The following is a 27,364-nucleotide window of genomic DNA, read 5'->3' as shown; positions in this document are numbered from 1 at the left end:
CTCAGTGGCATCTCTACGGAAGCTAACACCAACGAAATGCATCAGGGCACTGCCCCTGTTACCTAATATATTTGTGTAATGAGATGCCCTTTGGGACTAATTTGACATGTAAAAATGTGAATGTAAAAGTCTGCTTCTAGTAAAATGCCAGTAAGATGCACTCATTAGGTTGTGTTTTAGCATATGGGTGTTAAATTTATGTTATTGCACAAGATTGTGTCATTTCTTTCCTCTTAGCTTTGAGTGCTGATTTGTGTTGCTATTTTTGAATTGAGATACAGTTTGAGAAACTGTGAAAATCAGATCGGCAAAAAGAAGGGGGACTTATTACTAAGGGTTCTTTCTATTTATTAATAGAAACTCAGTTGTCAGTTAGCTTTAAACATTAATTTACAGAACTAGAAGCATTTGTGTGACAATGCATTTAGCTAAGCAAGACCTTTACATTTGTCATGTATTGCAAAGAAATATTCATAATATGACTCCATATCAGGTGACCGTACTGTCATTGTAAAAAGATTTTGTTTGGAACCATTTAACCTACAGGGCCCTTAGAAAGCTACATGTTTTTGCATGGTACAGGTATAGGATCTATTCTTTAAATGCTTGGGACTTGGTGTTTTCCAGATAAGAGATCTATCCTTATATCCACCAAATGAACTCAATAGAATAGTTTTGCCACCAATATGGATTAATGCAGCTTAAGGTGGCCATACGCTTAGCAATTCCGATCTTTCCCCCACTGATGTTCATAGCTGAATCGTCAGATGTGGAGGTAGAAACAATAAAAATTCTACCTCCACCTGCCGATTCAGCCCTGAATGCAGATTTTGTTCGGACGCCTTCAACAACACCCAATCAAAATATTTTAACCCAGCCGATTGACGAGGTGATCAGTATCCGCAGCCTTTGCAATATCGGTCGTCTTGACGATCCTCCATACATGCACCAAATATTGTACGAAACGAGGTTTTGTATGATATAATTCGTGCGCGTATGGCCAGCTTTAGTTACCATCAAGTACATGGTACGGAGGAAAATTAAATAATTTTTTAAACTTAGTATTATTTGCTTAAAATAGAGTCTATGGTAGATGAGGTGATAATTCCAGATAGCAATATTGGAGCTATGGGTATACGTATATATTTAATATATATAAATAATTGCAAACGCAAATAAATATAGAAAGCATAGATACAACTGTGGTGTTTTTATGGTAAGGGAAATGGTTTTATATACTGTTGCCCATTAATCATACTACTTTGCACAGAAAATGAGGTTCAATAAAGTGTGGAAATGATTGTGAGAAGCAGAAGGCTGCAGATGTTGGGTGTAAATTAGCATTGCAGTGACTAGTGTTATTCATTGTAGAAATGCACTGCGCAGCATAATAGGACGGTGTGTGACATTGGTGTTGATCTCAGCAGAAATAAGCTAACAGCTGTTGAAGATCAGCCATAGGAAGATGGAAGTATCTTTCCTTATAATCTTTATGTCTTTATTCCATAACTTGGACCTGTTTAATATACCGGACTTTATAACCCAAAGTCAAGCAACGACTGGCTGGAAAGTCATATTTCCAAACAACATAAATCAGTACTCCCTTCCCTGGATTGTTAAAGGGGTAGTTCAGCTTCAGATTAGCTTTCAGCATGTTATAGATTGAGCAGTTCTTAGAAACTTTTCAATTGGTCTTCATTTTTTATAGTTTTTTAATTATCATCCTTCTTCTTCTAACTCTTCCCAGTTTTCAAATGGGAGAGGGGTCACAGACCCAAAAGAAATATTTCTAAGTGAGGCTATAGTTTTATTGCTATAATGTATTACTTATCTTTCTATTCAGGCCCCTCTCCTATTTATATGCCAAGGTCTCATTCACACCTCTGCTTTGGTTTCTACTGAACAAAAGCCTTTTGGTTGCAGCTGAATTCAAAAACTGCACCTAATAAGAGACGAAGCCTAATTGCAAACTTTTTCGGACTATCACTCTCTGCACCATACTAAAAGTTAATTTAAAGAAGAAGGAATGGGAAAAATCACTAAGTGGGGGGTGCCAAATGTTAGGTACCCCTCAGCGATTGCAATCGCTTACCTTTTACCCTGGGTTGGTGTTCCTTTTAGGAGAAAACCGCACCAGGCTGCGAGGGAGCGATTTGGCACCCCCCAGTGATTTTTACCTTTCCTTCTCCTTTAAAGGTGAACAACAACTACTACTACTGATTACTGCCAGCCCCCAGTGTGTAACTACAAGTCCTGTATGTCAGGCCAGAACAGCACCTCAGTCCTCACTTGGCCTTTGGACCCCAGGAGAATTTTTCTGAACTTTGGAAACAACGGGCTACAGATGCAGCCTTTAATCATGGTCAGCACCACAATTGTTCCAGGCCATAACTTTCACATGAAGCCAAAAATCAAAACCGAGAAATGGTGGTTTGATAAAACTTCCTCATACAATTTACTTATAAGTGCAATGTTTACTTAAAAGGTGTACTTATTTTAAAGAGTAACAAATTTTGATTAATAAATGTGCCACATTTATGAGCTGCTGCATATGTCCTTTAGTGTCGCTGTTGTAAAATCACTTTGTGATGATTCCTATTCTGAAAGCCCCCCTTTAGTGCTTATTCTGACCTGCCCCCCTCTGTTGCTGGTGGGAAGATGAACGTTGTCCCTGCTCAGTGCTCACTTGCTTACATGTACATCATACTGAAGTCATCCCCCTCTCCTACACAACTGCAATTCCATCACTATGGCAACACGTGTATAATAGCATTGCATTTTGGACTGCTTGGCTTTAGGAGCAGAGGTTAGAATTTTAAAATAATATGACTATTTATTATTATTTGCAAATATTACATATCAGTTCATGAAACATATTGGGGCCATTTGCTAACTAAGATGCTAATCTGTACCATTCTAGTTAATCAAAGCAACCAATCCACCCTTAGCTTTCTATTACAAGTTATAAATTGAAAGCAAAGGTCTGGTGCAATTTAGCTCCCTTGTTAGCAAATCAGCTTCACACATCATCCTTTAGGCTGTTGTTTAACAGTAACTTCCTGCTACAATGTTTTAATAGTAGTGTAGTTAGAACCAGCGGTGCATTAAATAATAAAGACAGACAGAATAGGATAGCAAATGAATTAACAAACAACTTTTAAATTATTGCTGCTGTCACTGCTGATTTTGCAAGTTAAAGGATCCAATATTGTGTTTCCAGTCTATATTGTGCTCTATAGGTGAGAATCTGGCGTAAGTCCTATGGCAAAAGCTATATATAACTGTAAACTGAAATAAGAAGAATTAGCCATATATTATAAGAATTACATATAGAAATCATGAAAAAAAGAAGAAAACAGATTGTGCTCTTTTAAGTGCTAATTGGTATTCCTTACCTCACTTTATGTAGAGGCATTACTTGTGATGTTCTTAAAGGAAACTATAGGTCAATGAGGGATTTATTATTAACAGTGGATGTACTACTCGTGGATTAACATTGCTGTGTCTGGCTGAGCCAGTGAGTCATTCTGGGGAATGTATGGATCACTGTATTTATTGGGGTTAAAGAGAAATGTAGCACTAGCAAGACCAGAAGGTGCACAGACCATAGGGCCATGTATAATTTATGTAAAAATAAAACAGGAAGAGGTGAGATTTACTGGTATTCAGACATTTTTCTTGAAAGAAACTAAAACTGCAAGTGGAGAAAAGGGTCTGGTTCCTGTTAATGCAAATAATTAAAGTGACTCAGGATATGGCTCTGCTTTTGGAGGAGACTTTAGCAAAAACAAGCTCATTCGTTATCTTTGGTGTTTTAGTCCTTTTTCCATTTTTCTTATAGGTTGGGACCCCAAATTGGGTCCCCATGCTGTTTGACAAAGATGTTTATGACCCACATAAACAAGGCGAAATGTCCTTCTGCAATAGGCAATAGCCATTAAAATAAGGTGCATTATTCTAAATCAATGATCTGGTTTGCAAAGCAGGCTTCCAACCTTAATTGGGGACCCCTGAGAAAAAAACCCCGGCATGTACTATTCCTATTCAATTTTAGTGCTCTAAAAGCAAATGTACAGTTGCCTCAAAAACAACTATGTACTATATGGCAGCACAAATGGGTCTAAAGGTAAGGAATAATAATAATTTCAATGCATTTGCCCAAAAATGTGATCACAATGTCCTTGATCTAGATGGCACTTACTGTATTTTGCCTTCTGTAGATCCATTCAGCCATAAGATTATTTTCATTTATAGGCACATTCAAAAGAAGCAGGGCATTAAAATGGTTAAATAAAATCTGCACTGTTGCACAGCACTATGAATATCATTTGAAAATATTCAGTGTAATAATAGACAGATTTACCATATTTTGAGTACTGGTAACCAAAACACAAAATAGTCCCTGGATGTAGGAGTAAAACTAAACTAACACAATATTACCAACAGGCAGCCAGGGACATACAATAGTGAATTCATGTTACTGCAAGTGGCCTGTACACTAAGCAAGCTTTTTCTCAAGCGACCCAAATTAGGTTTGAGGCTCAGCTTCTCCACCCCCCCCCCAAAAAAAAAACAAAAAACAATGTTTAGAATGAATTATGTGAACTATAAACCTCAAATTATTATTATTCACTATGGAGTCAGGGTGACGGACTATAATCAGCATGGGGAACCAATTTTGGTCCCAACCGATCACTGTCATTCACCTTGTTTTACAAACCTTTGCTCCCTTTTGCACAGCTTGAGCACACAGGGTTAGTGTTGTGCAGGGATGGTGTTGTGCATGTTATCCCTTGGCAGAAAAACAAAATAAAGCACCTTATTCAGTAATCTTATTGTAGTTGCATCCGCTTCTTTCTTCTGGTTTCACTTTCTGAACAGCTGGGGATGTATATTGTACTCATTGTTCTGTTTTTGTAAAAAGCAACACACAAACATTAGCAAGGTGGCATGACCCGTGACGTATAAAATATGATTTATAGCTGCAACAGTTTCACCAGCTAGAAGAGACTGTAATGCCTAAATCTGCCATTTACATAATGCCCCTCCTGCCAACTACAAAAATAAAGGACTAGTGTTCAATTAAAAGCACCACTGTCAGGATAAAAAATTTGCTTTTGCCTCAAAATTATTTATTTTGTATTTAGTGCTGTTTTGAAAAAAAAATATTTTATTTATAACATAATCACTTTTTTTGCTTGTATTGGGGGGGGGGGGACATATTTCTGGTACCATTAGTCTTGGTTTTAGAATTCTCGATATGCAGATGTACCACTAGCCAAAATTATTTCTTAAGTGTAGCCCAGATAGATTTGTTTTAAGATGAATTCATTGGGGCTATTTTAATTAGACATATCTATACATTCAGAAATATTTTAGTAAAGTGTACCAAGACAGGTTAGATCTTTACCAAGCTATGACAAACCCACCCAGGAATCTGGCTTATGTAGTGGGCAGGGCCGGGGATATCAGCAGCGGGGTTATGACATGGGATTGCCCGAGTCCTGGGTGCTTTTCCTAGCTTGGAAAACTGGGCGGGCAGTTTTGACCCAGACAGCCCTTCCGAAAACCAGGCTGTCCACGTCAAACCAGGCAGGTGGCAGCCCTAGGTCCATTCTCTATAGGGAATAATTCTGTCTGAATGTGTTGCACTGTATAATGCAAACCTCTTTAAGTAGGTTATTCAGTCAAACCCTCTAATCACAGTATGGTCTTTTTTTTTAATTAGAGCTTATGGAATTGGGCATGGTATAGTTTTTAAAAAAATTTCAGTGCTTTCCCAAATAACATACATTCATTCATTTTTCCATCCTTTTTAGTGTGCCCTGCTGAAATCCATCAGTAGACTCATGAAACAAGTATATCTGTGTTATCGCACTCTGTGTGTCTGCCTGTACCCTATCTATCTGTATGAACAGATACTCTGTTTTTTTATATGCGCATATTTATTATTTTATTGCCCACTGGATATTTTTTTTTAAAGTCTAGACTGCTGGATATGTGAATATTTGCATCAGTGCTGGAAGGCGCCTGCAGCTATTCATAAACATGTTCTTTATCCTTATATAGTGCTCCGTATTTTATATAGCATTTGTCAAGCGCAGGCAGCCTCTGCCCAGTCAAGCTTACTAATGTAGTATTGGTGCCTGAGGCTCTAGGAGAATAAGTGACTTGTCCAAGGTCAACAGGAGGCAACAGTGGAATTAAACCCAGGCCAAGGGATTTTGTCAAGGGACCTCACCTTTCCTTTACTTAGTGCAGTCTTTTATCACCACACATGAATGGTTATCTCTTTTATTTCTCTCTTATATTTACATACTATATAGTATTCCAGCAAAACAAATTTGCTTTGAGGGACTGACTGAATATGTATTAACATCTCTGTGTTGGTTTATATGAAGGAAGGCAGCCATGACTTGGTTTGAGACCTCCAGTGGCCAGATTACATTCAGATATGGTACAATGCTTGATTTACCAAGTTTTATGGCACTTAGTAGCAGCTTCTTGTCACGGCTACTAAATGCCAGAAATTACCCCTGCCATAGACTATACTGAGAATTGCCTCTGCTAAAACATGTAGAGACAATTATCAGCATTGTCTATTTTTGTAGCTGCTGCTAGTAGCTCCGTGTGTCTTCACCCTAAAGGAGAACTAAAGCCCTGAACATTTTGGGATTCTGTACCAGCCTAAGGCAACCACAGCTCTTTAGCAGTAAAGACTTGTGACTTCGAAGATGTCCCAGTAGCCCCCCATCTTCTTTTCTGCTGATTCCCTGCACATGCTCTGTGCTGCTGTCACTTACTGAGCTTAGGGATTGACAATATACTGTATATATAGAAAATATATCACAATATAAGGCTGATTATGAGATTCTGATGGAAATTGTACTGGTTTCAGAGCTACCCTGTACTAATAATCTGAATTATTTACTAATCGGCCCCAAAGCATGAGCTTTTATGACCGTTAAACCTAATTTAACGCTTGATGATTTGCAAAAACCCCTAAGCTTAGCTTCTCAAGAGCTGCCCAGAGCACACTGAGTATGTGAGTGTCACTGATTTTCCCAACACAATCCAAGATGGTATCCCCCTGTGATGACTTTGAATGTCTGGATCACTACTGTTGTAGGGATTCTATACCTTCTAAACTGTTTGATTTAGCAACAAATGCCCTGTGTTGTTTCTGTGTAAATAACTGGGTACTATATTAACCCTTTAAGATCTTTAAGTGCTAACTGTCCGTCCTGTACTTTGCACTTTTTTTAGTGCAGACCCCACTGAAAGAATGAGAGACACTGTGAGTTCTTATTAGTACAATGTAGTCGCTACATAGTTACATAGTTACATAGTTACATAGGGTTGAAAAAAGACCAGTGTCCATCAAGTTCAACCCATCCAAGTAAACCCAGCACACCCAACCCACACCTACCAATCTATACTCACATACATAAACTATAAATACAACCACTAGTACTAACTGTAGATATTAGTATCACAATAGCCTTGGATATTCTGATTGATCAAGAACTCATCCAGGCCCCCCTTAAAGGCATTAACAGAATCTGCCATTACCACATCACTAGGAAGGGCATTCCCCAACCTCACTGCCCTCACCGTGAAAAACCACCTACGCTGCTTCAAATGGAAGCTCCTTTCCTCTAATCTAAAGGGGTGACCTCTGGTGCGTTGATTGTTTTTATGGGAAAAAAGAACATCCCTCAACTGCCTATAATCCCCTCTAATGTACTTGTACAGAGTAATCATGTCCCCTCGCAAGCGCCTCTTTTCCAGAGAAAACAACCCCAACCTCGACAGTCTCACCTCATAGCTTAAATCTTCCATCCCCTTAACCAGTTTAGTTGCACGTCTCTGCACTTTCTCCAGCTCATTAATATCCTTCTTAAGGACTGGAGCCTAAAACTGCACTGCATACTCAAGGTGAGGCCTTACCAGGGACCTATAAAGGGGCAAAATTATGTTCTCATCCCTTGAGTCAATGCCCTTTTTTATACAAGACAGCACTTTATTTGCTTTAGTAGCCACAGAATGACACTGCCTGGCATTAGACAACTTGTTATCAACAAAAACCCCTAGATCCTTCTCCATTAAGGAAACCCCCAACACACTACCATTCAGTAGATAGTTTGCGTTTATATTATTTCTACCAAAGTGCATAACTTTGCACTTATCAACATTGAACCTCATTTTCCAGTTTGCTGCCCAGTTATCTAATTTTGTCAAATCGCTCTGCAAAGCGGCAGCATCCTGCATGGAACTTATAGTTTTGCACAATTTAGTGTCATCAGCAAAAATAGAAACAGTACTCTCTATGCCCACCTCCAGGTCATTAATAAACAAGTTAAAAAGCAAAGGCCCAAGGACTGACCCCTGCGGTACTCCACTAACCACACTGGTCCAATTAGAAAATGTTCCATTTACAACCACTCTTTGTACTCTATCCTTCAGCCAGTTCTCTATCCAATTACAAATATTATGTTCTAGGCCAATATTCCTTAATTTGATCATTAACCTTCTGTGAGGTACTGTATCAAACGCTTTAGCAAAGTCCAAGTATATGACATCAACTGCCATTCCAGCATCAAGGTTCCTGCTCACCTCCTCATAAAAGGCGACTAAATTAAGTTAGGAAACAAAACAAAAAAAGGCTGTAAAAAGACTGTATTGAACTATAAATGTCTGTACTTATTGCTCCTGGTAAACAAGCTAAATAATTTGGATTAATTCTGTTTTTGCTCAAATGTATTTTTGGCAAGAATGTAACTTATTGCGCTAATAATCTCTTGTAATTCACGATAATGTGAGCTGGAAGTTTCCTCGTGATTTGAATAGCAGTAATGGCTTTGCTTATAAAGGAATGATTATATCCCACGGCAAGGCCCTTATGGAGCATAAATATCTGGTTCTGCTAAGTACAAACTCCTAAATGAAAGTCACTATTTCACAGGAGAGGAATACACACAGCAGAAGAATTTCTTCTGGTTATATTAGCTTTTTCTAAAATCTTTTCTTGCTTGCTTCCTTTTAGGTTATATAAATAGAGAATAACATTACAAATGAAACTGTAGCTGGTGTTATTCTGCTTAGTGGAAAATGTGTATAAATAATATATCTGTCATACATAGTTAAAACAGAATGACTCTTACTAAACAGTTAAATATAGCCTTTAACACATAGTTACATAGGGTTGAAAAAAAGACCAACATGGTCAACCCTTCCAAGTAAACCCAGCACACACAAACCCATACTGACCTATCTATCCACTCACATACAGACCCATACTGACCTATCTATCCACTCACATACAGACCCATACTGACCTATCTATCCACTCAAATACAGACCCATACTGACCTATCTATACACTCACACACAGACCCATACTGACCTATCTATCCACTCACATACAGACCCATACTGACCTATCTATACACTCACACACAAACCCATACTGACCTATCTATACACTCACATACAGACCCATACTGACCTATCTATAAACTCACATACAGACCCATACTGACCTATCTATAAACTCACATACAGACCCATACTGACCTATCTATAAACTCACATACAGACCCATACTGACCTATCTATCCACTCACATACAGACCCATACTGACCTATCTATCCACTCAAATACAGACCCATACTGACCTATCTATACACTCACACACAGACCCATACTGACCTATCTATCCACTCAAATACAGACCCATACTGACCTATCTATACACTCACACACAAACCCATACTGACCTATCTATACACTCACATACAGACCCATACTGACCTATCTATAAACTCACATACAGACCCATACTGACCTATCTATCCACTCACATACAGACCCATACTGACCTATCTATCCACTCAAATACAGACCCATACTGACCTATCTATACACTCACACACAGACCCATACTGACCTATCTATCCACTCACATACAGACCCATACTGACCTATCTATCCACTCACATACAGACCCATACTGACCTATCTATCCACTCACATACAGACCCATACTGACCTATCTATACACTCACATACAGACCCATACTGACCTATCTATACACTCACATACAGACCCATACTGACCTATCTATACACTCACATACAGACCCATACTGACCTATCTATACACTCACATACAGACCCATACTGACCTATCTATACACTGACCTATCTATACACTCACATACAGACTCATACTGACCAATCTATACACTCACATACAGACCCTTACTGACCTATCTATACACTCACATACAGACCCATACTGACCTATACACTCACATACAGACCCATACTGACCTATCTATACACTCACATACATAAACTATATATACAGACATCAATACTAACTGTAGATATTAGTATCACAATAGCCTTGGATATTATTGTTCAAGAACTCATCCAAGCCCCTCTTAAAGGCATTAGCAGAATCTGCCATTACAACATCACTAGGAAGGACATTCCCCAACCTCACTGCCCTCACCGTGAAAATCCACCTATGCATCAAGATTCCTGCTCACCTCCTCCTAAAAGACAATTAAATTAGTCTGGCAAGATCTGTTACTCATAAAACCATGCTGGCACAAACTATTCAAGTATCCTATCCTTTATTATCCCTTCCAAAAGTTTTCCTACCACTGATGTCAGACTAACAATCCTATAGTTTTCAGGCTGAAAATGGGACCCCTTTTAAATAACGGCACCACATTAGCAATCCGCCAGTCTCTTGGCACCATGTAAGACCTCAGTGAAGAGGTTTGGCAATCACAAAGCTAAGCTTGTTAAATACCCTGGGATAAATACCATCCAGTATTGGGTCTTTGTTTGGCTTTACATGCTGAAGTCTCTTTTGAATTTCCTCCTGAGTGACCCATGCATCAGTAGTTATATTACTAGAATTGGTTCCATTAAAAGGGAAGCCTTCATTAACTGGCTCCTCAGATGTATAGATAGATGAAAAATATGAATTCAAAATTTCTGCTTTTTCCTTGTTCTCATCAACCAACTGGTTGTGAAAATAAGGTTCCCACCCCTTCTTGCTTCATTATTTTACTATTTACATATTTAAAATTAAAATTGGATTCCTTTTACTCCTAGCTGCAATATCCCTTTCCAGCTCTACTTTAGCTTGCTTGATGCTTTTTTGCATGCTTTATTTGCTTCCTTGTACCTGATGAAAGTTTCTGCTGTCCCAGCTAACTTGAATGCTTGAAAAGCAAGTTTTTTCTTACCAACCTCGACACTAACACTTTTATTAAACCCTAACGGTTTTGCTTTTTGATATGTTTCTTTGCTTACAAGGGGAATATACTGACCTGTATACTTGCTAAGCAATGTTTTAAAGATGAGCAGTGTATTAGCATGTTAAATATATGCTTAAACGGTACCTAGTGGTGTCATTGTGCCCCAACTCATTAAAACTTGTATATTATGATAAAAAGTAACCCCTGTTGTAAAATATGCTACAACACTAAGGATACACAATATATCACTGCGTCAAGTACCTGTATTATAAGAGATAGCATACCCTTTATATCAACAAGGCCTAAAGCTTGTACTTGCATAGCATCTATTATCTGGAAAGCTTGGAACCTGGGATTTTCCAGGAAAGGCATTTTGGCATTTTACTGCCAATAGATTGGCCACATTAGTGCCACCTAGACAGAAAGCTTTACCATACCTTAGTAAAGAGCCTTAGAAGCTCTCTCTGTTGATTTAAGATAGCAGCTGCCATTTTAGCTTGGTCCTTGTAGCTTTTTGCTGCAGTTCTAGCCGTTTGTAACTCAGATCACACATTCCTAAGGGAGGGGGAAGTGAGTTTTATGAATTCTTATGGGAGAGGGGAGCTGGAGATGGGAGAGAGGAGAGAGCTGCTCAGAATCTGGCCCCAGGAATGAAGGATTTTTCTGAAAGAGGAAGTCTGACACAAAAGAACATGTTATGTAAAAAGGAGGAGCTTTTCTGTGAGTGCTTATGGCTGTATTTACATAGACCTTTCTGTTAAAGCTTACTTAGTTTTTACCTTTCCTTCTCCTTTAAGTCTACTAAAATTCACTGAAGCATTAAATAAACCCAATAAGGTTGTTTTGCCACAATATGGATTCATACAGCTTAGTTACCATTATTTACAAGCTACTGCTTTATACTTCTGCAGTTGGAAATAGAATTATGAATTGGCCCTTTTTTCATATTTAGGTAGGGGTTGATGTGCGGGCCGACCTTGGCACATCACTTGTGCTGGTCATGGGCGGGTTCAGGTTGAGCTCTTCCGCCCAACATTCCCCGTCCCTTTTGTGACGTTATTGCTGGGCAGGCGCGGGTCTATAAATAGAGGTGAGAAGCCAGGTCAGGTAGGGTTCTGGTTGGGAGCGAGCGATCTGCAGCTACATCTCCAAGATGCACTCACTTTATCTGAAAGAGTGAGGTGAGGAGAAAGAGTGTAGTACTAAGGACATCCCAAAGAAAGACTGGAAAAGAGAATGATGGCTAGATCAGGCACAGTATTGATGAGCAAAAACAAATGCATTGGAGCGAAAAAATAAAACCACAGTAGGACTGGAACAGTGGCAGTAGCCAGGTCAGTTGGGGATAGTCATGAAAAATGATTAATAGTTCATTGGGCTTTTTTGTGCTGGTGGGCTTTAGTTTGTTATCTCTCTCATCATTCCCTTTCTGCTTCTGCCAACAAGAATTAATATATCATTTTAGGTACCGTAACACACACTCACACACACGCAAAAACTTTTGAATAGGCATCTCCACAGTCTAAAGGGCCAACCTTTACTTCTATACATGCAGTTACCTTTTATTTTCTGCTTTTCTAGCTTTTGTGTCCCTCTTTCTAAAAACTGCTGAAAGGCTGCCTACATAGTGAGTGACCACATAAATACTTGTGTGCTAAAAGATAAAGCAGCTAAGAAAGGGAACAAACATGCTCAAAATAACAAAGATCCTAAATGTCAGGGAGTCCGAGAATTGCAAGTCTTTCCTTAGGACAAACACACAAAGCCCTATTTGTTTCCTATGAAGTTATGAATATCAGTAAAGCTGCTTGGATGCATGTAGGGGTTCAACATGAATAAGTGGGGGCTTATGTGTTTCTCTTTAAAATACAGTTAAAGTGGCAGTATACCTCCTTATTCAACATGAATACAAATAATAGGGCTTGTGCTGAACATAAACCATTTTAACCACTGTATTTCTTACTTTGAAGCTACTCTATGTTTTTTTTTTTGTCTTTGAGGGGTAGATAATTATGTTACCAGTATACAATCTCCCTCTATTTACCCTCTGTTTTTTTAGCAGGTGTCACTTATACAAGGACAGGGGCAGTTTTTCAACTCCCTGTTCAGGGGATTTATCTCTGCACTGGGAGTCCAATTAACTACCTCTCAAGGACCAAAGATGGAGTAGCTTTAGTCTCCTTGTTACCAAATCATCTTGGCTTTTGTCTGTTTTTTGCTTTTTCCACCCTAACCCACCATCAGTAAATAGGTTTTCCATGTTTAGTGTGCCAGAAAATCAGCAAGAATGTACAATGTACAGTAAGAATTTTTTACAAACTTACTGTACATTGTAACACTGGCTCCTTTTTTACTAACAAGGCTGGTAAAATACTGGAACGATGGCAACCCTATCAGTAATTGAGCCAACATAACTTATGTTGCCTTGGGCTACTTTATGCAATAATAAAAAGCAAATTTCCTTCTGGGATTAATTTATTCTTTTAATCCCTCTGTGCTTTAGGCACCAAATATATATATATATATATATATATATATATATATATATATATATATATATATATATATATACAGTATATATATATATATGTGTGTGTGTGTGTGTGTGTGTATGTAAAGCACTGTAGGGCAGTGACAGTATTATATATATGAGTGGCACTTATAGCAATAAACATAATGGGCCTTGTGCTCTTTAATTATGTGCTAATAAAAGCTTTCATTTCATTCTTACTGTGTCAGATATCTGGCTTCTTCCTCTTGACTTTATTGAGCACAGATCCCCTTCTGTTCACATAAATGTATTATTTGAGATCTGTGAGCAACAGGAATAAAATGTTTGCAAGCAAATGGTTTGCCAGAAACTTAGTTGCATCTCATATATTTTATTTTCTGTTAACACCTGAGGGCAGTACTTGGCTAAAGGTATTACAAACATGTTACTGGGCTCTTAACTACGTGATAGCTGGGTGTTTAATTTATTACTTTTATCTTGTCTAATTTTATATTAATTCATTCTTCACTTATATATAGAGGATAATGTACCACCTACTGTAATTTATAAGACTGTAGAAGTTGTGGAAGTGACTTCTGGTTTTAGTGGAGTACATTATATTTATCTTTTACAGTACAACAGTGTTAATGGTGCATACTCACTACCCCTGTTGTATTTGTGTACTGCAGTTTTAATTCTATGGACGTCATCTCCCTTCCTTCTTGTCCAGTCCCAAAATTAATCTGATGCTGCTCCTTGCCTTTGTTTTATTAGGCAGTTGTTTTGACAAATAAGACATAGTTTTACAGATAACAAGTGGTAGGGGGCTGTGAGATCTTCAATGCAAATGTTTGCTATAGCACCCAGCTGGATGGCGATTTACTTTGGAAAGCGACGTTATGCCTGTTAATCTCTGTCATCATTAATGTCATAATCAAATTATAGTTGTTGCATTCTGATGTCAGAATGCATCATTATTAAATATATCATTTACAGTATGATGCAATGGAAAATGTCCATATTGTACTTTATATAGTGGATAATGCGCTGGTTTTGTAAAATATCTTTATATATTTTATGTTATAAGTCACCAAGTTGTTCCATTACAATATAAAGAATTATAGGAAGGCCATATCCCATAGACTATATTTTATTCTTATAATGCAGATTTTTAAAATTGATTTCCTTTTTCTGTGTAGTAATAAAACAGTACCTTATACTTGTTCCCAACTAAGATACAATTCATCCTTGTTAGAGCCAAACAAGTCTATTAGGTTTAATTAATGTTTTAATTATTTTTTTAGTAGACCTAAGGTTTGGAGATCCAAATAATGGAAAGACCCATTATCCGGAAAACCCCAGGTCCACAGCATTCTAGATAATGAGTCGTATACCTGTGTGTGTGTGTGTGTGTATATATATATACATCTTTATCCAATTTGCCTTCATAGGGAAAATGGCATTTATAATACTACCAGTAACAGTAATTAATTTGGAAGCTGTTATCAAATCGCTGCAGTTATCCAATTTTCTCATTTCTTGCGGGATGAATCCTCTCCAGATGCACTCACACTTTGCACAAATAGATTTTCCTGGAACGTGGATTTATTTCAGTTCCATCTGCTCTGCTCATTTCGTTCACAGGTTCAGCTCTCTGTTTCTCACCATCCACAGGGCTGCATGACCTCAAACCAGATGGGAACTTTGAAACTGTCAGGCTTAAAGGGGCAGTATATACCTAAAATGAGCACATTAAATAGGTGTTGTGCTGAAAATTGCTTATTGTTTTAACTTTTTGCCATTATAAAGTTTTTTCACTTACCTTTTCTTTTGGTCAGAACTCCCATCCACCTCTAAACAAACAAACCCTTCCCTTCTCTAAGCAGCATGCTTTAAAGGGGACCTGTCATCCATACATAAAAAGCTGGATAATAAAAGTCATTGGAAATTAAATATGAAACCCATTTTTTTATCATTATTAAATCCTCCATATCTGTAATAAAAGTATTTTAAAATCTGATCTGTCAATCATATATATATATATGATTGACAGCTCAGATTTTTAATTAGAATTATTTTAAATTTCCATTCAGCACTTACTAGATATCGCCTAGATGGTTCTTACACAAGATTTTGGGGTGATACAAAACTTTCCTCAATAACAGTGTCCACAAAATGGCGCCTGCCTGCTTGCTGTGCTTGTAAATTTTAAAGCTAAAGGAAACAAAATTAAAATAATTTATATAGCATAAGTAAAGTTTAATTTGCTTGGCTAACACAATAGAAAATGATTTGGTAATATTTTTTAGCGCGATAGGTCTCCTTTAAGCAGTTCATTATCAGAGAGCTTCTCAGAAGGTAGTTCATTCGTTTTATCAGCCCTTGTTGTGTTCTTCAGGACCAGGAAATGACAGGAAGTTCTAAAGTTAAACTGGTTTTAGTTTTGCTTTTCTTTACGTGAGAAAAAACAAAAACCATAGATTTTGCTTCATTAAGACAATAGATGAAATTATGTTCAGATCATGCCCTATTTATTCAGCTCATGCTGAAAAGGGCTATATACCGTGCCTTTAAAGCAACGCTGTATCTGAATGGAAATTTGCTTCTGTATTAAACATTCGGTTGTAATAAGCCGATGGGACACAGGCACCTCTGATCACCTCCCGTGGCTCCCATTCACTTGGTTTGGAGACACTAGGAAGTAAAAGTATAAGCACTTTCCGACCAGGAAACACTCCCTAGAGCATTTGTAGGCAAAAATGTGCTCACACTTTTGGTCGGCCCGTGAATGCCACTTTTTGGGAATATGTGTGCTATTTGGCACGTTACAGAATGCCTGTAGCTTTGCTTTTACCTTTACTGCTTAACCTCTGCTTAAGTTCTGATTTAAAGACTTGCATGAAAATTCCTCTTTTTACTATGAGCTCTAGCTGCATTTAAAAAAGCTTAGCTACCTTCCAAAACCTGAAGGGAAATTCTTATTGTCTTCTTTGTCTGTGGATTTCAGCATCCCGCGTACAATCCATTGAGCTAAACCTACACAGTAAATATCCTTCTGTAATCCCAAGGATTTGCACTGCAGAGAAGCCTCAGTGTTTACCTACAGCTCTCTCTGTAGCCTTTGGCTTCTGTTGAGGCAGAAGCTTTGCTATTTATAAATTGGGTCCTGGACAGAAAAGGTGACCATGAATCACATAGGATTTGATTCCCCCTTGTTGCACATGTTGCTCTGTATGAGCTGCAGAGTCCCGGCAGGCAGTATTATTAATCTTATTGCTGGGATATTTCTGCATTACAGGGGCCATAATTATATAAACTGCTTTATACCAATGAGCATGTAGCAATATTTAGGTGTCAGGGTAAAGATTTCCATCTTTAATGTAACATGTATAAATGGTGATTTAGTAGCATATCATAGTTTGCTAATATGTAAAAGAATCTGTTTTATTACACGATAGAGCTGCTGCCATTTTTGAAGGGATGTTAACTTCCCACAGACTCACCTCATGTGGAATGTGAAGCTTTAGGGAATATGGGATTTGAATATTAGAACTGCTTAAGAAAATTAGATTTCTACAGACTTCTTCAACATGTACAGAGAGTCCTGATATGTCCCATGTAGGGTTTTAATGTTTGCTGCTATAAACTATATTTTGGCCCTATAAAATGCATTTGGCTACCTTAAAAATGAACCCCTGCTATTATTTTACAGCTTGTAATATAAGTGTTTCATTGCATGGGAATATTATTAAAGCCTGTAACTACAAATGCTATATTGCAGAAAAAAGTCTTTTCCCCATGGGTCCCTAATAAGCATGTGGGGGTTAGAAGAACACCTGTTCTTAACATACTGGCAGAACCCTAGCACCCTCTACTGAAGCCCACCCGAAAATGACCTGTACCATAACCTACACTAAAAATGGGATCTTCCTGATAAACTTAAATATCCCTGCCATCTCCCACAGGCCATTTCCCATAGACTCCATTAAAAGCAAATATTTCCAATTTTTAAAATGTATTCCCTTTTTCTCTGTAATAGCAAAACGGTACCCTGTACTTAATCCCAACTAAGATATAATTAATCCTTATTGGGGGCAGAACAGTTCTATTGGGTTTAATTAATGTTTTTTCAGTAGCAATTACGGAAAGGCCCCTTATCTGGAAAACCCTAGATCCCAAGCATTCTTGATAACGGGTCTCATACTTGTACTAAAGGAAATCTTTATAATTATTCTGGGATCTTAATTCCAAAAAGTGCAGATTTTGAGGACTGAGCAGTAAAAGAAAGGATAGGATATACTAAGGTGAAATAATAATAATATTAATAATAAAATATATGATAATACACAATCTGCATAAGATGTCTTTATTCTGTCTTGTCATATTATTATTACCTTTATTAAATACCTTCCAAAACTGGGTTCTTTTTGTCTCTTCATGCTGAGGGCATTAAGGTGGAGCCGAGCTTGTACGTATCGGGAATAAATGTAGCTTCAGTTTCTTGTGGTTACTAGCTTATACGTATCTAGAATTAGAAGTCAAACAGAAAAAACTATGAGAAGCTTGGTTAGGAAAACATAAAGTTCTAAATTAAAAAAATATCCTAAAGAGCAAATATGTATTTTGCATATAGTTACCCAGGAGTATATTAAAAAATTGCATTAACTGGCTCAGAAGTGCATCTTTCATCTTAGTGTTCTGAAAGGAAAGGTTATGTGTTCATCTTCTGAGTGCTGGAACAAATGAAGATGGCTTGACCTGACTGATGTGGAAGGTTAAAGGGTAAGTAATACAGGTTGTGTTTAGGGTTGCAGAGTCACACAGCAGGCATTTAAAATAACCCGTAATGAGATGCATTGTTGGATCCAGGCCATTGCTTTAATACATAAAAAAAAGAAGTTGAGTGATAGTTGGGTATGGAAGATTTACAATTGGATACTGGGCTCTGGTGCTTTTTAAGATTGTGCTCTGCAATTCTATGCCCCATAATGCAACACTATGCACTACACTGTACAGTATTACATATATAACATATAAATTGAATTAATGTAAAGCTATTTTATTTATTAGTTATTTTCATTACTACAGCTATGGGGCCTGTTATCCTAAATGCTCGGAACCTGGGGTTTGGGGTTAAGGGGTCTTTAATTTGGATCTCCATACCTTAAGTCTGCTAAAAAAAATCATTTAAATATTAATTAAACCCAAAAGTACTGTTTTGGCCACATCGAGGTGGGTGATATTGGATCACATTGACGGGACACAGGCTGTCAAGATGAAGACAGCTTTACTGAGTTGCTGCGCTCCAGTTCTGTATGGGATTTATAAACCTGCTAGATATCAGTCGGGTAGGCCTGTCTGAGGGCCCTTTATTAGTCCGTCGGCAGCTTCTATCTACCCATGTATGGCCATCTTTGGATCAGTTTTGTCCTCTGTTCTCGCTGCCATGTCTTCTTTGCTACACAGTTTAGTATGAAACCTGTCAGCTGCACTGAGAGCATTGAGTCCACTGATCCCATCTCTTAAACCAGACTTGTAACAGTCTTTTAAGCCTAGATGGGTTTAATGGTTTAGTATATGTTATGCTGAAGCATACACTGTCACCCTAGGAATTAGTCTGCTATACAGGTGGCTTAGCACAATTCAGAAGGACAGCTTTTGTGTTTTGAGCCGTACTCCGATCGTCATCTGTGGGTGACTGCATCCATCAGTTTAAGTTTTCAATAACCAATATGATCCAACTGTAGCTAGAGGCAAAATCCATCACCTCCAGTAAACCCAGCATGGCAGATTTGGGATGTATTTGAACGTTCTGCTTGATCACGAGTGTGAGGATTTGGTGTCCGATCTGATTACTCTGTTACTTTTATTTGAGCAAATAATTTTCCCTAACACTGCAAATGAAGTGGAACCCTGCTTTACTGGAAGCCAACAGATGATACTAGAGTGCATTCACTAATATTACTGGCGCCTTTAGTCTTCTAGCATATATTGTCTTCTTGCTCTATTACCAAGCTTATTTCATGCTATTAGGAAGCATTTTTATTGCATCTTAAATATTCAGTAAACTGAGCAGTGATAAATACATTGAGCAGTACTCAAGCATCTATTCAAACACTTACAATGCATATGCATCTTTAAGTATTTTTCCTAAAGTCAACATTCACTTTATTTTTTTTGTGTATTCTTATTATAGGTATTTGATATGCCTTTGTGTTATTCCAAATAGTTGCAAAGTGGCTGCAAAGACAATTATAATTGCTTTTTTAATGTGGGGCTAAATCTTAATTTACTGATAAATCCAGTTTCTCATTACACACTTGTGCCCCAACATGGACACCTATGCTGGGAGCTCCCTCCTGGTGTGGGCGGCCTAGCACTGGCAAAAACCAAAAACTATTATTTCCTCCAATCAGAGTGTGGGCTGTACTAGTGCGCAACTCTGGTGGGGGAAACTATTTCAGGGTGACAGGTGCCTTTTAATGTGTAATGTAATAAATGGAGAAAAGTTTTCTGCTGTTCTAGTAACCCATAGAAGCCAATGAGCAGGTAGTATTAAATGGTCAGGTGACATTGTTCACTGCTGGTTACTAGATTTGGGCAAACTTTGCACCTTTTGTTACATGATCCTGTTAGTGTATGTGTGGAGATAGAGAATACAGGTATGGAATCCATTATGCAGAAGCCTGTTATCCAGCAAGATCCAAATTACGGGAGGCTATCTCCCATAGACTTCATTTTTTTTGTAATAGGTCCCATAGACTCCATTTTAATCAAATAATTTTAAACATATTTCTTTTCTCTGTAATAATAACAATAAAACAGTACCTTGTACTTGATCCCAACTAAGATATGATTTATCCTTATTGGAGGCAAAGCAATCCTATTGGGTTTAATTAATGTTTACATGATTTTAGCAGACATAAGCTGGCCATATATGTTCAGATTTTAGCCACTGTACGGTGAATGTTTGTATATCAATTATAGGTTTTAATGCAGCAATCTAAAACTAACATTCAGATTAAAATTGTAGGATTCAACATTAAAAAATAACAAATCTGGCCATTAATTGACAGACAACAATCATATGAAAGATATTGTGCAAAAAATAGTAGTGACGTATGGAAACTTTTATCCTAGGAATGACGTTCTTGCTTAAGTACAACAGAGGCTTATTCCGCACACCCTAGCTCTCCAAACCAGAACGCGCGGTGCACACTGCCAGAGGGATCGGCACCCTCCCAAAATCCAGTAGAACAGCAAAAAGCAAATGGCACTGAGGGCTAGAGGAAAAATTCCTTTTTAAAAAAGATTTTATTTGCGGAACAATGCAACGTTTCGAGGCAAAGTAGCCCCTTTATAAGCCCATAGTACATGTTTATACGAACGAAGGGGCTATGATCAAGTCAGATTTTGTTTTTTGTTTTAAAATGCGTCCAGTATATATGAATGGCATACAGAGAGCAGCACTTGCAATAGTATCGGCAGCAGCACATCAGGAAGGGAAGAAAGAAGAGAAACTTTCTTGTTGGAGAAAGCAATGGCCTTTAAAGCATGAAATTTATCAAACATACATAAAGTTCCTCTGTGGGTATGTGCATTTTGTTATGTCATTGGTCATGCAAAGATACTATTGTTGTTCAACACAAATTTTCTAATTGATTAAACAACCTATCGCCATGGTATAACATTTGTTAGGATGATTATTCGCAGCCCACACAGTCCAAAAATCTGATGATATTGCCACGTGTTTGGCCAGCTTTAAAATATGGTGATCCAATTTACAGAAAGACCCCTTATCTGGAAAACCCCAGGCCCCAAGCATTCTGGATAACAGGTCCCATACATGTACTAAATGTCAAGCACCTGGCTTGGTTTTGCACTGCACAATTGACTAAGAGCTGGAACCATAGAGCGCATGCATATGTCTGTAATGCAAGACAGCATTTCTTTAAAGTAAGGCTCTGCAGTAAAATATGATCATTAACATCCTGTCCTGCCTGAGGGATTTCTGCTTATGCAATCTTCTAAGCAATGACTAAAAGAGATCATTGATTGCCATTAGATTCCATCCATTTAAAGTGTATTCTCTGTTAATTGAGTTTGTACTTAACATGGGGATGCATTAAGAAATAGTTGAAAACAACTTTTGAATTTTTGCTTATCGCTTCCGGAACTTTGGAAAGATTCAGTAAAGGACATAAAATTCATACTCGATTTATGTTATAACTGTTTGAAATAAGAAAGATGCATCGGCTGAGTGGGTAGTACCTCTGCACTGCAGTGCTGGGGTTTATTCTGACTTGGGCACCATCTGCATTGTATGTTCTTTATGTGTCTGTGTGAGTTTTCTCTGGGTTCCTCCCACACTGATTAAACATATAGGCAAGTTAATTGGCTCCTGATAAAACTGACCATAGTGTGTTTGAATGTGATAGGGAGCTTGTAGTGCTCCTCTGGGGCAGGGACTTATGTGAGTGATGTATAATCTCCGTAAATCGCTGTGGAATTGTGTCAACACTATATAAATACAGGAAATAAGATTTATTATAGAAGGGTAATTTTACTAAGCATTCTTCTGTACCAAAGGTCCTTAGTCTAAATGTAAAAGAAGTGCAAATTTATTCACCTATCCTCCATCGGTCTCTTATTTTTTATTTTTAATATTTATTACAGTTGGTTTCCATCAGTCCCCACAACTGCCGCTGCCATTTACTTCAATGGGAAATGCTTAACAGTCCAGATATTTTTGCTTTTCTAAAGACAAAAAAAGTGCCAATATAAGTCATGTATTGTTAAAGGAACAGTAACACCAAAAAATGAAAGAGCTTTAAAGTAATAAAAATCTAATGCACTGTTGCCCTGCGCTGGTAAAACTGGTGTATTTGCTACAGTAACACTACTATAATTTATATAAATAAGCTTCTGTGTAGCCATGGGGGCAGCCATTCAAGCTGGAAAAAAGGAGAAAAGGCACAGGTTACATAGCAGATAACAGATAAGTTCTGTAGAATACAATAGTGTTTTATCTGTTATCTGCTATGTGCCTGTGCCTTTTCTCCTTTGAATGGCTGCCTCCATGGCTACATAGCAGCTTATTTATATAAATTATAGTAGACTTTCTGAAGTAAACACACAACTTTTACCAGTGCAGGGCAGCAGCACATTATATTTTAGTTACTTTTATACACTTTCATTTTTTGGTGTTACTGTTCCTTTAAACAAAGGGAAACATATGCTCTTAAGTAAAAATAGTTAGAATCTCACCCATAGTGGAGATGGGCCCGGGTGCTCATGCCCCAGACCTTCAGCTAAGGGGGCCATCTAGGAAATCCAAAATATAAGAAAGACAGGCACTCCGGATTTAGATGGAAAAAAGTAATTAGCTGTAGCTCAGAAAATGAAGTAAAATCAAAAAAGTTTATTTAAACTAACATATAATGCTACAAAGCCTTACGCGTTTTGTACCTACATGGTACTTAATCATAGGCTCGAATTAAGTACCATGTAGTTACGAAACGCGTAAGCCTTTGTAGCATTATGTGTTAGTTTAAATACATTTTTTTGATTTTAATTCATCTTCTAAACTACTGCTGATTACTTTTTTCCATCTAAATCCGAAGTGCTTGCCTTTCTTATATTTTGGATTTCCTAAGTGATGTATTGATCTAAACCTAAGAAATGAATTGATGTAAACTTACTCAGAGTGCTTCTCTGCTAATATCTTAGAAACTGTTAAATAAATAAAAATAATGTAAATTGCAAAAGTGCTCAGAGACACACCCTTTAAAATAAATGGGAGGCAGCAGTGGCGGTTTTGGGTGCTTAGCTGCCTCTAGAAAATATGCCCTATTCCATAACCCTAACAGTTTTACTTTTAGTACAAAAACAATTTTTTTTCACTTTCAGTTCATGCTCATAGGCAGATATTTAATAGGGTATTAGAGCAAAAAGATAATCAGTCTAGCACCCACTTGCATACGTCAATCACTCAATGGCTTTCCCTGTACTTATGGTTTGCACTTTGATTAATATTGATAAGAAGCAATATCTTACTGTTCATTAACAAACAGAACAGCATATGATAATATTGTGCAATAAAGGCATTTGAGCAAGAAGGAAATAAGAAAATGAAAAGTTAGCTCAGTGAGTGAATGAGGAACACTTAAGCAGTATTAACAGAATGGCACCCCACTCGGTTCAAGTTTTTTAATTGGTAAAAATGTGATGTATACAAGCATGCAAAGAAAATGGAACTGCAGATCCATCTTGAAGATTGATTATAGTGGTGGAACACTTCAGAGAAGTAGGGGTACAAACCGGATTCCAAAAAAGTTGGGACACTAAACAAATTGTGAATAAAAACTGAACGCAATGATGTGGAGGTGCCAACTTCTAATATTTTATTCAGAATATAACATAAATCACAGAACAAAAGTTTAAACTGAGAAAATGTACCATTTTAAGGGAAAAATATGTTGATTCAGAATTTCATGGTGTCAACAAATCCCAAAAAAGTTGGGACAAGGCCATTTTCACCACTGTGTGGCATCTCCACTTCTTCTTACAACACTCAACAGACGTCTGGGGACCGAGGAGACCAGTTTCTCAAGTTTAGGAATAGGAATGCTCTCCCATTCTTGTCTAATACAGGCCTCTAACTGTTCAATCGTTTTGGGCCTTCTTTGTCGCACCTTCCTCTTTATGATGCGCCAAATGTTCTCTATAGGTGAAAGATCTGGACTGCAGACTGGCCATTTCAGTACCCGGATCCTTCTCCTATGCAGCCATGATGTTGTGATTGATGCAGAATATGGTCTGGCATTATCTTGTTGAAAAATGCAGGGTCTTCCCTGAAAGAGATGACGTCTGGATGGGAGCATATGTTGTTCTAGAACCTGAATATATTTTTCTGCATTGATGCTGCCTTTCCAGACATGCAAGCTGCCCATGCCACACGCACTCATGCAACCCCATACCATCAGAGATGCAGGCTTCTGAACTGAGCGTTGATAACAACTTGGGTTGTCCTTGTCCTATTTGGTCTGGATGACATGGCGTCCCAGATTTCCAAAAAGAACTTCGAATCGTGACTCGTCTGATCACAGAACAGTCTTCCATTTTGCCACACTCCATTTTAAATGATCCCTGGCCCAGTGAAAACGCCTGAGCTTGTGGATCTTGCTTAGAAATGGCTTCTTCTTTGCACTGTAGAGTTTCAGCTGGCAACGGCGGATGGCACGGTGGATTGTGTTCACTGACAATGGTTTCTGGAAGTATTCCTGAGCCCATTCTGTGATTTCCTTTACAGTAGCATTCCTGTTTGTGGTGCAGTGTCGTTTAAGGGCCCGGAGATCACGGGCATCCAGTATGGTTTTACGGCCTTGACCCTTACGCACAGAGATTGTTCCAGATTCTCTGAATCTTCGGATGATGTTATGCACAGTTGATGATGATAGATGCAAAATCTTTGCAATTTTTCGCTGGGTAACACCTTTCTGATATTGCTCCACTATCTTTCTGCGCAACATTGTGGGAATTGGTGATCCTCTACCCATCTTGGCTTCTGAGAGACACTGCCACTCTGAGAAGCTCTTTTTATACCCAATCATGTTGCCAATTGACCTAATTAGTGTTATTTGGTCTTCCAGCTCTTCGTTATGCTCAAATTTACTTTTTCCAGCCTCTTATTGCTACTTGTCCCAACTTTTTTGGGATTTGTTGACACCATGAAATTCTGAATCAACATATTTTTCCCTTAAAATGGTACATTTTCTCAGTTTAAACTTTTGTTCCGTGATTTATGTTCTATTCTGAATAAAATATTAGAAGTTGGCACCTCCACATCATTGCATTCAGTTTTTATTCACAATTTGTTTAGTGTCCCAACTTTTTTGGAATCCGGTTTGTATATTGCCAGTACATTTCTAAGACCACCTATGGCCAAATATGTTTTACTGACTAGGTCAGCAATACTGGCTGGGTAGTAACCCTACATTTAAGGAGTAAGATGTGTGTATCCCCAGCACACCCTTTACCTGTGTGTCATTCATAAGGTGGGTGTATCCTGAGCCCTGTAACTAAAGCCTGCCTAGATTTATACTGCAGTGGCTAGAAGTGCTATTGCATGTCCATCAATTTATATAGCTATGTGCCTGGTAATAGTAATGAACCCTATAGAGTTCTGTTTGGTTTTCATTAATGAATTCCTCCTTGCTTGCTTCAATTCATGTCATACTCACACACAGAGCCATGACCAACAATTGTGGCAGCAGTAGGATTGGGAAATTATATCTCCTCATGCTTCACCAGTTTCACGGTCCTGGAATGTCAGTTCTGCTGCAAATTATTTGGTTACATCCAATACAACATAAAAGTTCCACTTGTGAGTACCTTTATAGTAAGGACTGTGGAATAGGTACATAAATCCTTCGACTCTGACTCTTCAGTTTATGGTAACTCCAACTCGGTTTTTAATATAATAATGTATTTTCCATGTTGATTGAAAGAACACAACATACAAGGAAATGTATCCCTGCCAAAGCTCTGCAATTTTAAAGCTATCAAGGTGGTGTCTGCTTTTGGGAACAAACCAAAGAACTACTGGCTAGGATGGCTAATGCACTACCCTATTGGCCATTCAAGCCGGTCACTGCCAACATGAATAAGGTTACTGTTCAAGTTTGGGTCTAGATCTATAACTAAGCCTATGTCATTGTGACAAATATTCCATAAACCTAAAGTTTTAACACAAGTAAAAAAAATGATAACGGTATATAGCCATTCTATATAGAATGGTTATAATAACTCAGCTGGACTTCCCAGTAATGAAACAACTACACAGTGGGCTTTATTCTTACAGCAGAGAAGTACTTTATTATGGCTATTATATGTGAAATAGGACATTGTAACATATTGTATTTTTTTTCATTGCAATTTAAATTTATTAGAAGTTGGTACTTATTTGCCAACCCCGACTCCAGGTAGCCAAAATTGCTTGCGACTCCACAACTCCTGACTCCACAGGTCTTTTTATTTTAAACAAAACAAGGTCCATCACAGATCTCTATGGTGCATAACTTGTTGGTAAACTGACGCCAATAACTAGAAAGCATGGAGTTCAGTCAGCTATTAAAATGTTGCAGGAGACAGTGTCAAATGTTACACTAGAAGTTGGCTAAGGCTTGTCAACTGCTTACCCTCTGCCATTTTGTCACTAGCTGTAGACCTAATCTTTTGTAAAGGTCTTTATTGTCTTTACAACATATTCACCCTCATTTGGTAACCAGGAAATAGAAATATTATACTGAAATTCTTCTTCCAACTAGAATGTATGTGTGAGAATTCAACTGCCACACTAAAAGAACTTCCCTAATTTATCACTGTTTTTTTTTTTGTTTATCTGTTTATTTCAGAAACAAGGACAAATGTTCAAAATGGGAAGTGGGAACAGTATTTCATGTGAAAAAGACTGAGTGGGGGGCTGGGATGTTGAACATGCATCAAATCTCGATTATACCACCTCGAGACTTCCCCTCCTCAAGGATTTCTAAGAACAAATCAAAGGAAAGAGAAGATCAGGTAGGATCATCA

General features: G+C 37.9%; 1 protein-coding gene across 5 annotated transcripts in view; it reads left to right on the top strand.

The window, feature by feature from the left end:
- Positions 1 to 27,364, top strand: part of marchf8 (membrane associated ring-CH-type finger 8) — a 148,439-nt gene that overhangs the window by 45,833 nt on the left and 75,242 nt on the right. For all 5 annotated transcript variants that reach the window (XM_031904973.1, XM_031904974.1, XM_012966348.3 and 2 more), the window contains one exon: positions 27,187 to 27,352. In XM_031904973.1, coding sequence (XP_031760833.1) covers positions 27,260 to 27,352 — 93 coding nt within the window. In that variant the 5' untranslated portion in view covers positions 27,187 to 27,259. The remainder of the gene's footprint in view (positions 1 to 27,186; positions 27,353 to 27,364) is intronic.

This window comes from Xenopus tropicalis, chromosome 7, assembly GCF_000004195.4.
Source record: "Xenopus tropicalis strain Nigerian chromosome 7, UCB_Xtro_10.0, whole genome shotgun sequence".
Lineage (NCBI taxonomy): Eukaryota > Metazoa > Chordata > Amphibia > Anura > Pipidae > Xenopus > Xenopus tropicalis.
Note: the sequence above shows the minus strand (reverse complement) of the source record. Positions and strands in the feature narration are given on the sequence as shown.